Genomic DNA, 12971 nt, shown 5'->3' with positions numbered 1-12971 from the left:
CGGCTAATGTGTATATACATGCAAAGGTGTTAATAAAGTCTGTTTAAGCACTTTCCCGTGATAATTGTTGGCTTGAAATAAAATATTTTCCTCTGCTGTTACTGCAACTTCTGCATGCACGTACATTTCACGTTTTAGAAGGCAAAGCTCAATGTGTCTGTTGCAAGCTTTGTCGTGATATCGGGTTGGGATATGTGCAGCTTTTGCAGAGGAGCACATGGAATAGCTGTAGTGAAGTAAGACTATGGTTTAGGATTAAAGAGATTTTAGGAAGGATTCTTATTTTATTTACTTGGTAAGAGTTGAGGGTGTTTGTTCAGTAAAAAGAAAAAAAAGGCGAATAGCCATCGGGTAGTAACATGCAGAGACAGCTATGGGGAAACAGATGGACATTCCCGGTTTCCTCTTTGTGCTAAGCTAGGCTGCTGGCAGTCGCTTCATTTTTACTGGACAGACATGAGAGTGGTATTGATTTTCTCATCTAACACTCCAACGGGCAGTGAATAAATATTTTCCACAAAATGTCAAAGTATTGCTTTAAGAGCAGCAGAGAGTGCTCTAACAACAAAGTCTAACATGGGGACAGAAACAGAAGTGAGTCTATTTAGGCCCATTTTGAGGAAAATTGAAAAGCCGGGACACAATAAGCCTGTTTGTTGAAAGCATACAAGTGGATGCTGATGTAGAAATGCATTTTTCTGGGAATGTTTTGACATTGGGTTTGATCTAAATAGCTCTCTCTGTTGAGATCCATTATAACTGATGTTAATTCAGGTGGCTGAAAAGGCTCTATTAAAACTCTCAGTGAAATAACCAACTCCACTTTTCAAACCTAAAAACGGTGTTTTATAGTTGGAATAATGTACATGCGGTATCACTGTGAGTGGGCAGTTTCATTTACCTGAAAAACAAAATGTCTTAAAGTTATTATCTAAATGACTAAAACACCCAAATGTATTCTTCTGTGTTATCTTTTTGAGAAATAGAAGCTGCTTTTTCACAGCTCACGCCTGTGGTGTCAACACATTTTCAAGTTTTTATGAAGCATTGCTGAAGTGAGTTAAGACTGGTGGCAGGTGATGGCTGCTCATAAACCAGCTGGCCAAGTCACTTTGACGACGAGCATTACTCAGACCAATCCGGATAACATGAGCACAAACTGGTGCTCCATCTGCATTATCTTCTCCATGTGGCTGCTCTATGCATAAACAACAGATCTAGGATGGAGGATCTCCGCCTCAGAGTTTACATGGTTTGTTTATCATTTGTTAACAGGATGTGGTCGTCTGACTGCCGTTAGCAACCCCATCACTGTGAGGGCCTCGGGATCCCGCTTTGGCTCTTGGATGACTGATGCCATGATTCCCAGCTCGGACAGCAGGGTAGGTGTACAGTGTGTGTTTGTCTTTTTTTTGTTTTTTCTTCTTCAGTTTTTTCCATTTATATATATATTTTTAAAAAAGGTTTAATGTCGGGGTTAGAATAAGGTTTGGATTGAGGCATTTGGTGGTCTGGCTAGGGAAAAGTCCTTCTAGAAGCAAGTCTCGCCACTCAGTAGCCATATTTGTAACTCTTACAGAACCCCTTACTTACATGATCGTAGACAGAGATGTTACTTTCATTTCACTGAAACATAAAAATGCCGCTTTAAAAAGTCTGATAACTTGGTTTTGCTCTGACTACCATGCAGACTGCCCTCAACCCTTAAATTATCATCTCTAACTCATGCATTTCACTTCTTTCTGCCGTCATTTATCTTGTTGTATCCTGTTTTTATTGTGTGTTTATCACTATTTCTGAGATTATTTAATTCATTACGTTTATTTATTAATGGTTGTAGCTAGAGGGATGTTTGTTTTTTTGCTGCTGGGTATTTAAATCTCTGCAAATTTCATGATGTTACAGATTCATTATTACTCAATCCAGAGTGATGTCTTTGATGGCCCACCAGAGCAGCTGAACAACTGTAAACTAAGACCAGTGAAACTCTGGTGTCACATGTGGGCAACATGACTGGCTAATAGTTTCCTGGTTTATATAAGCAGCTCTTCTGGTAGTACAAAATTCCTCTGCTTTCTTCTTTAGCTGGAAATGCACCAATCAATTTCCTGGCCGAGGTTCAGACTGGTGACTGGTTACCTTCTCCTGTGCGTGTGGGAGCCGTTCTTTCTGTAAACATGATAGCTCGAAAAGTTTTGAATGAATTCTCATAAAACTTTGCAGGAATGCAGAGTGAGGTCACACATGCTTACATCCACCAAGGTCGGCAAGGTCAACTTAATGATTTATTGGTCAAAAACTGACAAAAAGCTCAATACTGTAGAAACTATGATTCTTAGAGACTTAGAAACAAAGTGTAGCATGTATTGTCAACATATACATTATAAAAAATCATCTCAAATTTGACCTCTGACCTCTTCTTCAAGGTCAAAAGATTGATTTGAAGGTCAAAGTGATAATAATGCTATATAGAGCTGTTTTTATTAAAACTATGTTTCTTACTGCTGTTGTTTGTATTGACAGCATATAGACATATAGGGAATGATATATCTGGATTCTAGATATCATGTTACTTTGGACCTCTGACCTCTTTTTTAAAGTCAAACGGTCAAACTTTCACAAAATGTTTTTTATCTTTAAAATTGTGTGTAAAATGCTTTTAATCAAAGTGTGAATCTGTAATGCTACCCGTAACTGATTTTTCCTTCACTACAAATGTCTTAAAGTACATTTAAAAAGATTTTGTTTTTATAATGAATATATACAAAATAAAATACTATTTCTTTAAGAGCAAATACAGCCCAGAGAACGAGCTGCCTTGATGGAGGTTTGTGCTCCTGGAGTGCTTCTTGTTTATTTATGTAATAGTCTCTGGCTCTATCTCGCCTCCTTCATATTGCCAATGCAAGCATAGTGGCCAGTATTTCTCAAATGTAACTATTTGCAGTTTCTTCTTTTCACAGCCCCGCAGAACAATTTATGAGCTTCATTGATTTAACTTAAATTACTGCACCTCAAAAAAAGGAGACATTTTCACACCACCTGCATTTCAGTGTTTATTTGCTCCAACTCACACATGATCCGCTCGATGCAGTTGTCGCAGCGACATCGGGTCACCCGCAAATGTTCTGGAGATATATTTGGATGTTAAATCATGTTGTTCTTAGCAGGTCAGTCTTTTTTTTTTTTTTTAATCAAAACTTTTCTCTGCTAGGTGTTACATTCATAAGGGTCCCCACAGAGATAGGCATGCAAATATATGTGTATGTACTTGTTAGTATTCGTGTTGTGAGGGGATACATGAATGTCATATTAAAGTTTCAATACACATGCACCCATAAGAAATTAATTTTTAGTGTGAAGTCACGTGTGAGCTTAGATGTACTGTAAGTTTGGATTTAGATGGAGTAAAGGGAACTGATGTAATCATCAAAATAAGACTGTGTGCTCTTGTGGGCACATGACAAGTACGGCAGGTGAAAGTGGTCATAAAGTTGCCCGCTTCTATATTTTCGCTGATGTATTTTTCAGTTTCTTTCAGCCTCATTTCTAACATGACTCCTGTGTGCACTCTGTCTCCGCTCACTGCGAGCTTCACCCATTTTACACACACACACACACACACACACACACACACACACACACACACACACACACACATTCTGTTCAGGGAGTGCATATTAAGCTAGTTGTCAAGGCGACTGTCTCCCAGTTGCCAGGTGTGATTTATATCGCCATGGTGACCCTTGCCTGTTCTCTATTAGAATGTCTCCCTGGTGATGAGAAGGCGCTATACACAGCAGCAGTATCCCAGTTATTGCTGTCTGTTTTCCAGTTCCAGGTGTGACTGGTGTAGTTATGGGTGGCGGCTCTTTCTCAGTCTCTCTATCCATTTGCACCTTTGTCCCAACAATTGGAAGCTTTTTCTGGTCTTTTCATGCTGCACAGTGATGTTCCTGAATCGGAGCGTGGAGAAAGCACAAGAAGTGCACTTTTATAAATGCACTGTTTTTTTCTGTATTTGTATTGTTTTTAAATAAGCCAGCAAAGCTATTATATGCTGTAAAGTGCTTCAATCACTTTTATCTCCCCCCCCCCCCCCCCCCCCCCCCCCCCCCACCCCAGCCTTATGGAGCCCTGTAGAACAAAGACAGTAACGTTTATCATTAAGTCGTTTACATTTCCTCCCTCACAAGACTATTGCAGGGCTGTTTCCTTTTACAGAAGTAATTATTTCTGCATGTGTTTGCCAGGCTCTAAAAAATGCATTTAGAATTTTACAACCACTCCTGCAGTGGAACAACAAAACAAAGCAGTTGCTCCATACACAGCTGGAAAGGGCGCAGCTATAAAACGGTGAATACATTTTACTGAGTGACGCTGCATATGGACTCTTTGGATGCATTAAAGAGAACTAAAAACCAGAGTCAAGATGACTCACTTGAATTAAAATTGCACACTTGGTTCACAGGCACAAAAAAGCTTCAGTATTTGCTCCCATGTTGTGAACAAAAAAGTGGAGCTTTCAAACTGTTGAGTAAGTTCAGCCTGTTCTCATTTCCAGTACAGCAAATACGGATGTACTGTAGAAGTCTCTGGCACTTCAGAGTGTCCTCTGAGTTTGGTTATATGACACGCCAACTGATGCTTTTTACATATGGGTGCATGTTAAGCAGCTTTAGGAGCATGCTGTCTCCGCTTTCATGCTGTTTACTCCAAATTCTGACTCTACCTCCAAAATGTGAAAATCCCAGCCAATTCATCGGCTTTTGAAATATTCAGACCAGCCTTGCCACATTCAGTCCACTTAAATCACCTTTCTTGTCCATTTTAAAGCTCGCTTTGAACTTCAGCAGGTCGTCTTGACCATTTTGACATTTCTTAAGGAATGCCATGTGATTGGCTGATTAATTAACAAGCTGAACAGCTGAATAGCAGTGCCAAATAAAGTGGGAAGTGGGTTAATATGTAAACATAGCATACTGATTTGGGCAGACATTTCTCACATGAAACAGAATAATAATATGTAATGGGCTGTGACTGAATCTAGTTTAATTGTAATGATAAATAACATTAGCATAATAACTGACTGTAATTTATAAGGAAGCCATTAATCTGCCAGTAGAACAGCTGCCATTTCCTTGTTTCCATTCGTCTGCCACTCGATCTAGTCTTCTCTCTTTTCGTGTTGCGGTAATTGAAAGTTAAAAGATTCAAAATTCAACATTCAAAGTGTTTATTGTCATGTGTCACAAGAGAAAAGGCATTTCTTTGTGCAATGGAATTCTTTCTTTGCTGACCAACCACAGATGCCGATTAATATATACAATAGAAATAGAACATATAAATACAAATAGTACAAATAAATAGCTGAAGACAGAAAAGGAGACGAAATGTGGAGAATAAGGAGACGGTCAAAAAAATATTATTACTGTTCAAAATGTGTCAGTGAGTCTGATGGAAGTGGGGAAGAAGGAGTTAGTGAGTCTGGATGTTCTGGATTTCACACTTCTAAACCTTCACCTCGAGGGCAGAAGTGTGAACAGTCCGTGTTGGTGGTGTGAGGGGTCTTTGAGGATGGAGGCAGCTCTCCTCTGGACTCTGCAATGGTAGATGCTCTGCAGAGAGGGCAGCGGGGTCCTAGTGATCTTCTCCGCAGTTGTTATCACTCTCTGCAGGGGTTTGCGGTCCATAGCAGTAGTGCTGCAGTACCATGCAGTGATGCAGCTGGTCAGGGTGCTCTCCACAATGCAGCTGTAGAACCTGCTAAGGATCTTGGCCGACATACCAAATATCCTCAGCCTCCTCAGGAAATACAGCCGCTGCTGAGCCTTCTTGACCAGCTGTGTGGTGTTCAGTGACCAGGTGAGGTCCTCAGAGATGTAGACGCCCAGGTACCTACAGCTGCTCACCCTCTCCACTTCAAGGCCCCGGATAGACAGCGGTGGGTGAGGCCTCCTCAGAGTTAAAAGTTAACATTGTAACTATTTATAAAAAGGGGGGAAAAAAGCTCTGTGCAATAACCTGAATTTTAAAGTAGTAATAAAAAGACCTTCTATTAAAGAAAAATTACAAACAAGATATTGTGTGTTGTTAAATTGTCTGGTTACTCTTTAAGAAACAATTTTATCCACTTAATTTTAGTAAATGTGACCAGGTTCTGTAGTTTTTGGCTTCTAAAACTAACCGCAAATTTATGAAGGAGTGAAAATGAAAGTAATCAGGGAGTGAAAACAAAGTGTGAAACACAAAGCTCCAGAGCAGGAAAAATCACGGTCTGACAAATTTGTGATTTATTAATATTCTTAAATGCAAATTCAACACCCTAGTGATACAAATTCTGTTTTCTTTACTTTCCTTCCAAACGTTTTTCCAAGCACACAGCAGTTTTGGCATTAATTTTATCTGCTGTGTTCTGAGAAAAAGAATCAAACCTAAGCGAGGTACAAAAGAGTGGTGTGGGTGTAGCGGAGAAGATGATGTGACTTTGACAGCCATTGTGTTCTTGTTGTTAAAGCTGTTATTCTTCATGATTAGACCAGCCAACTAACGGACAATCATCTTATTGAATTGATTTCCCCCAAAAAACGGCATCTTTTTATTCCCATCTCATCAAAAACAGACAAAAAATTCCAAACAATGATGTTGATAATATTTTCTCAGGCTTTGTTTGTAGTAGTGCACATATTGAATATCACAAAACCTCACAGACCAAATTAGTTTGTTTGTAAAATTTTGTTCTCTTTAACAAAAAGACACACGCACACGCACACACACACACACACACACACACACACACACACACACACACTGTGAGCCAAAATAAGTAAAGTCATTCTCATACATCCTTTGGTATCCATGACTACAGGGTGCCACTTTGGCATTTATGAATTCTTCATTAGCTCATCAGCACACAAATGTGTATGTGTGTGTGCATATGCACGCGGCACACACTCACACGTGCGCGCACGCACGCATGGACACACCTGTCGCTGTATTTGAGAACAGCTGCTGAGGTGTGGATATCCCCTGATCTGTCAAGATGCCTCAGCTGATAGTGTGAGAACGAGCGAAAGGGCGAGAGAGACATAGCAAATGGAGGGGGCTCGGGGGAGGAGGGGGCATGAGGACGGTTGCTGAAGAGGTGTTAGGCAGGGAAAGAAGAAGTGAAACAAGGGGCGAACAGAAGGAGGGGACGAGACAAAGAGAAGAAGAAGAAGAAGAGCCAGTGAAGGCTGATCAAAAGAGCAACTGTAGAGGGAGACTAATAGGGGAGCCGGGGAGGTGATGGTGAAGGTGAAAAATGTGAAACCAAAGAAAGCAGAAGAAGAAGAAGCGAAAAAGAAAATGTCACGCGTTTTAGTGCATAATTCCCCAGTAGCAGGGGGTTAAATCAGGGTTAATTCTTCGATTAGTTTCGAATTGTAGTTGTTGATCTGGTTCACCCTGCTGAAAACTACACTGTGAATGCTGCAGTAGATCCTCTTTTGGTGAGGGATTTTAGGAAGATGCTCTGTAAGCGATGGTGAAATTCAATGCATTTGTTACTTCTAGGCTTCGTTTTTGTATTTCTATGGTGTACAGTTATCTTTAAAGCTCCCCGAAAAGCCTTCTGGTGATTGAAAACGCAGCGGCCGGAGAGCTAACAGGGAACAAGAGTAGGAGATCACATTTCTCCTGGATTATCTTCTCTTCATCGCCTCCCTGTTAAAGCCAGAATTAAATTACAGGGTTAGAATATAATACTATGTTTGCATCAAAGCTCAAGCGTGCTTGACATGACATTACATTGAGATATGGTTAAAGATGAGCCAGGTTCACAACCCTCTGGTATTTACTGTAGCCCTCTGCTTGCAAGCCTTTGATTTGTCAGTGTTGATCAGGTTAAATAGGAGCTGCGTTTTTGTTAGACAGTTAGGGCTGAATGTGAAGCAGTAGTCTGACATTTTGGCAAATATGCTCATTGTTGTTAGGGTAAGATGTAAAGAGCCTAACAATGGGCAAGTTCTGCAAATTACTTGTGTCTAGTTGTCCTATAAAGACAATGCATCAATGGCATTTTACTGAATTAGCGTAAGTAATTTTAAGTAATGCATCAGTATTAGTAGTGTAAGTAATGTATTGGTATTTCCAGTACTGTGCTAAAGTCTCAAGCCACCCCTCGTTTCCTTGTATTTTCCCTCCAAGGAGCCAAACATTCTTGTAATTTTTTAAAGTGGTCTTGAGCAATAGTTCTCCAGGTTTTCTGAAGGTCTTTCAAAGGTTGCCTATGGACACTGGATGCTTTTTCACCCAAGGGGTGAAGTTCTGTCTAAACATAACAGGCAACAAATAAAGAATCAGCAGGCTTAAAAACTATTGACAGGAGATGAACAGTATCTGTAACTCACATCCTTAAGAAACAGGAAATAATCCAGCAGTGACCTGACACAGGACCTGAGAGATGCATCTGGGCAGGGGTGTAGATTTGGTTTTGGCATTGGTGGGGACGGATGATTCAACCACCGAACCCTGCCCTGTTTCTTTTTTTTTTTCTTCCTTTTTATGTTTGCTTCTTGATAAAAAAAAAAAAAAAAGAGAGAAATATACTTGCCTACATATGGTATTCTACATGCTTTTGAACCATTTAAAATTACAATTCATAGTTTTATATGTGAATTATATAATGCTACTATTAAAAAAAATGAAGTATTTTAGGCTTTAGTTTACTTCAGCCATATTCCATATAAATCAGGTATCATACAAAAATAAAAATAGCTTCATATAGAGTCATGACAATAAAAGAATATGACTTTAAGGACTTAACAACATTACTTCAGTTATAGTACACCAACATCTCTTACACATTAGCACTATGGGAACACTGAATGACCTGGTGGTTTTCGTCCATAAAACCACTCATCTAAGATTACCACAAAGTAAAAGATCTCTCAGCAAAATTATGCAACATTTTAGGCACACTATACAAACATTGCTGATGAGTCACACATCAGTAATGTCTGTAGGGTGAGTGCATTTTTAAAACAATTTGTGCAAACAGCACTACAAGGTGGAATATTTGCAAAGTCATGACTACCTCATAATATTTTGTCTCAAAAATTAACCCTATGAATATGTCAGTGCCATTAGGATGAAACTATTGTGTCACCAACATTTTAATGTTAGACATATAATGTTAACAGCCTCTGTAAACTAATATCCTGGCTTACTCGAGGCAGCCGTTTTCTCTGACAGTTTCAATCAAAATTAGAAATGTTACTGTGGGAGACTGAAATAACCAATAGTGGGCCATAGCCTAGCATAGCCTGTAACATTATTATGACGGATACATTTTATGAGTGAACTTGACTTTAAGTGACTTACAGGTTTCTTTGAAACACTCTTATATCCAGCTTCTTCCTTGTTGCTGCCGTCCTCCACTCCTCCTCGCAGCGCAGGCTTGCCACTGCTAAAACTAAACAGAGCTCACTGAAAGGCACAGCCAATCACATTGGCCATATTTGTCATATAAGGTAGGACTCCAGTAGAGAACGTAATTTAACTCTTTCTGCACCGCTGGGTGAACGAGACGTTGACAGATCGTTTTTCTTTTCTTTCTGTCGGTTTTGTTTTTCTTTACTTGAAGAGATCAAATTATTGATGGGGACGATTCAATAATCGCTGGATATTGGTGGGGACGTGTCCCTTCTGTCCATGCCAAATCTATGCCCTTGCATCTGGGGCTTCAGTTGATCCATCTACTGAAAGGTTTGGTATCAAGAAGCCATTTTTAAAGAAAGGAACAGGAGAAAAGGTTGAGGTATGCCAAATCACACAATAACACTATCAGTCATGGATTGGCCTCCCCAGAGCTCAGACCTCAACATTATTGAAGCAGTGTGGGATCATCTTGATACAGAACAAAACAAAAGGCAGCAAAAAACCAAAGAGCTTTGAATGTCCTTTAACAAGCCTGGAGAAATATTCTAAGACTACTTAAAGAAGAGAGTTTGTCTATGAGAGTTCAGGCAGTGGCTCTAGCAAATTTAGACTGTATTTCCATGTATATTGTCAGATCATTCAATAAATCCCTGTATCTATTTCCCATTTCCCTAGAAAAATATTTTAAAAAAGAGAGTGACTTTTGCGCAGTACTGTATGTTTCCCTCTTAAGAAAATATAAATACAAGAGCCTACTCTATATGAAGCTACAAACTGCTAAGCTAAGCTAACTGGCAGTAGTTTCAGAGTAGGATCAGTCCACTGATCACAGCAGTGTTTATTCGGCCACTAGCTCCTCATGTTTAAGTATCCTTGTGAGAGATGCTGATCCCTAAATTGCACCTGATGCTGAGACCAGTGCTTTTAGGGGCAATAGTGTATCAGTGCATCAGTTACATGCTAAAAATGCCCTGTAAATGCAGTCCAACCTGTAAATGTAAACCAACATGTGACTGCCAGTAGAGACCCACTTGAAATGTCAGACGTGCTCCCGAATGAATATTTGCAAAGAGCAGGACCTGTGGATATTCTTTCCTTCTTAGTGTAGTCACAGTGGGGAGGGATCACTTCACAGCATGTGGATACTGTAATAAGATACAACTGATCCTTTAAGGGCGTATGTGAGTAGGCCAGCTGGGAGGGGAGCAGAAAGAAAATAGCTCACTAATTTGTAAAACTTTGACGTAAGCTCTAGAAGCAGAAGAAGAAAACAAAATCCTAAGTCACTTTCCGTGCGCACCGTTTGCTATATAATCAGTATCTGGAGCTTGTTTATTTAAAGTAAATGGTGCATTCAGACACGAGAAGATTACAGCTGCCAATAAACAAAGGGACTCGTCTTCCTTTGAAACCTATTTAAAAGCGAATTAAAACTGAGAAAGCTTCATCAGTGTTTGGAGGAGAGAAGAGAGCGCACTGGAAGGAGCGGGAGAGGCCAATCAGTCTGCTTCATTGTCTTTTCAAACCACTAGCCGAGTCTCAATTAAACTCTGCTATTGAAGGCCCTCAAAATAACCGCAATCAGTTACCTTTGTCTGAAAGTCTCTAATTCAATGTGAATTTTAAATATTGCTGCTACAAATGAACTGTAATTTAAAAAATTGCTGTTCTACTGCAGGAGAGGTTTTTTTCCCCTTAACAAAAAGGTTCCTTTTCATCTGCCCCCTCCCCACCCCCTTTTTATCTGGCCTCAGTACTTTTCAGTCTTTGCGGGGGGGCATAACGAGCATCTTTTTCACCAACAATGCTCTCTCTTCCCAGTGCTCTCTGCTCTTTTCTTTCATCTGCTTCACCTCTCGTCCCCTCCCCGGGTAATTAATCTTCCACGCTGCAGACGCTCAATTTTCCACCCATCCCATTTCTTCTCTGGTCGTTTGTTTCACCACTGATCTTTTTCATCTTCTGCTCCCTCCCCACAACTTCTTCCCCTGTCCTATATTTACAGCTCTTCTCATTACACTAAGATTATTGAGTTTTTACTTTTCATCAGGCGGTGATTTAAATTCAGGTCAGCTTGATTGAGGAGGTGGGAAAAAGGTGGACATCAAACATCCATACCTGGGATAGATCAGAATTTATTGCTGCTAATTATCTCCGGGAATGTTATAAACTGTGGAAATGCATAGCCAAAACTGCTTCCAGTGTCTAGTCCTGGAATAGGAATATGATAAGGGGGGGGGGGGGGGGAGCAGGCGTTCCCTAGATGGAGACAGACAAAAAGCAGTTTTGTTATTTCTGGTGAGCAACCTTCGCCGAAAACCGACTTGCATACACTTTTTGCTATTTGTGATGCAGGAAAAGCAGCTGAAGAAAAGCCCTATAACCTTTTGTATATTGAGCATCTCTCTTGCTGCGGCCTCACACGCACAACTTCAGCATGCTGACAAATCCAGAGTTTTGGCAGGCCTGCTGAACCTGCGTTTGTTATCTTCCCCACCTGGAGGTCTGGGTGATACCAACCTGTTGCCTTTGCTTTTACTTGATTTGACCGACTCGAGGTTTGCAGCATCCAACTGCGACAGTCTGAGTACATTATGTCGTGATCTAATCAGTTTGTTGGACAGCAGGAGGAGGTGGGGCATGATGGATTACTCTCAAAGCGTAACAGAATTTATTGCTCAGCAGGAGTTCATTTTACGACCTGGCTATAGATGAGCCATCTGTGCTCCTTTGCCTTCTCTCCAACAGGTGTGGTCGATGGATGGCTACTATAAGGGCAGGCGTGTGTTAGAGTACAGGACCATGGGGGACTTCACAAAAGGCCAAAACTTCGTGCAGCATCTGTTACCCCACCCCTGGGCGGGAACCGGCCACGTGGTCTACAACGGGTCTCTCTATTACAACAAGCACCAGAGCAACATCCTGGTACGAGACTGGTTCACGATCAGTAACAGCTGATGCTGATGATTGACGGTCGACTAAAATGAGATGCTGTACGTGTATGTACGTGCATATGTGTGTGTGTGTCTTTCTAGGTTCAGTACCATTTCCGCTCTCGCAGTGTGTTACTCCAGCGTAGCCTAAGCGGTGCAGGATACAACAACACCTTCCCCTACAGCTGGGGAGGATCCTCTGACATCGACCTCATGGCAGATGAGACAGGACTCTGGGCTGTCTACACCTCCATCCCAAACGCTGGAAACATTATGGTCTGTCTCCGTTTTCTCTAACTTTCCTCCACAGAGACACATGAGACACATTGCCACACAGCAAATTTTGACTGATTTAAGTGTTATGACTAGCACACTGAAACAGAGAGAAGAAGCTGCTGTGCTGTACATCAAATTCATGTGTTACAGCCAGGATCTTACGTATGGTACTGGATCTTAAGAAAACACCAGCAAATAGAAACATCCAGCAAAAGCACACGATATGCAGTGGAATTTGAATAAAGCACAACGCAAATACAATGAAAACAAACGACAGAAATCGACAAAAAAGCCACACGCTCACAAAAAACACCCTTCACAAAACCCAACAGTTGTGTTTTG

At 40.7% G+C, this 12971-nt stretch overlaps 1 protein-coding gene across 2 annotated transcripts in view; it reads left to right on the top strand.

The window, feature by feature from the left end:
• LOC146517281 (noelin-2-like) overlaps positions 1–12971 on the top strand; it is a 38802-nt gene that overhangs the window by 25040 nt on the left and 791 nt on the right. For both annotated transcript variants that reach the window (XM_085163104.1, XM_085163103.1), the window contains exons 5-7: positions 1276–1382; positions 12169–12345; positions 12456–12629. In XM_085163104.1, the coding sequence (XP_085019230.1) occupies positions 1276–1382; positions 12169–12345; positions 12456–12629 (458 nt within the window). The remainder of the gene's footprint in view (positions 1–1275; positions 1383–12168; positions 12346–12455; positions 12630–12971) is intronic.

The sequence above is a fragment of the Neolamprologus multifasciatus genome, chromosome 6 (assembly GCF_963576455.1).
Source record: "Neolamprologus multifasciatus chromosome 6, fNeoMul1.2, whole genome shotgun sequence".
In the NCBI taxonomy this organism is placed as follows: domain Eukaryota; kingdom Metazoa; phylum Chordata; class Actinopteri; order Cichliformes; family Cichlidae; genus Neolamprologus; species Neolamprologus multifasciatus.
The sequence above is the reverse complement of the archived record's forward strand: the minus strand, read 5'-3'. Positions and strand labels throughout refer to the sequence as shown.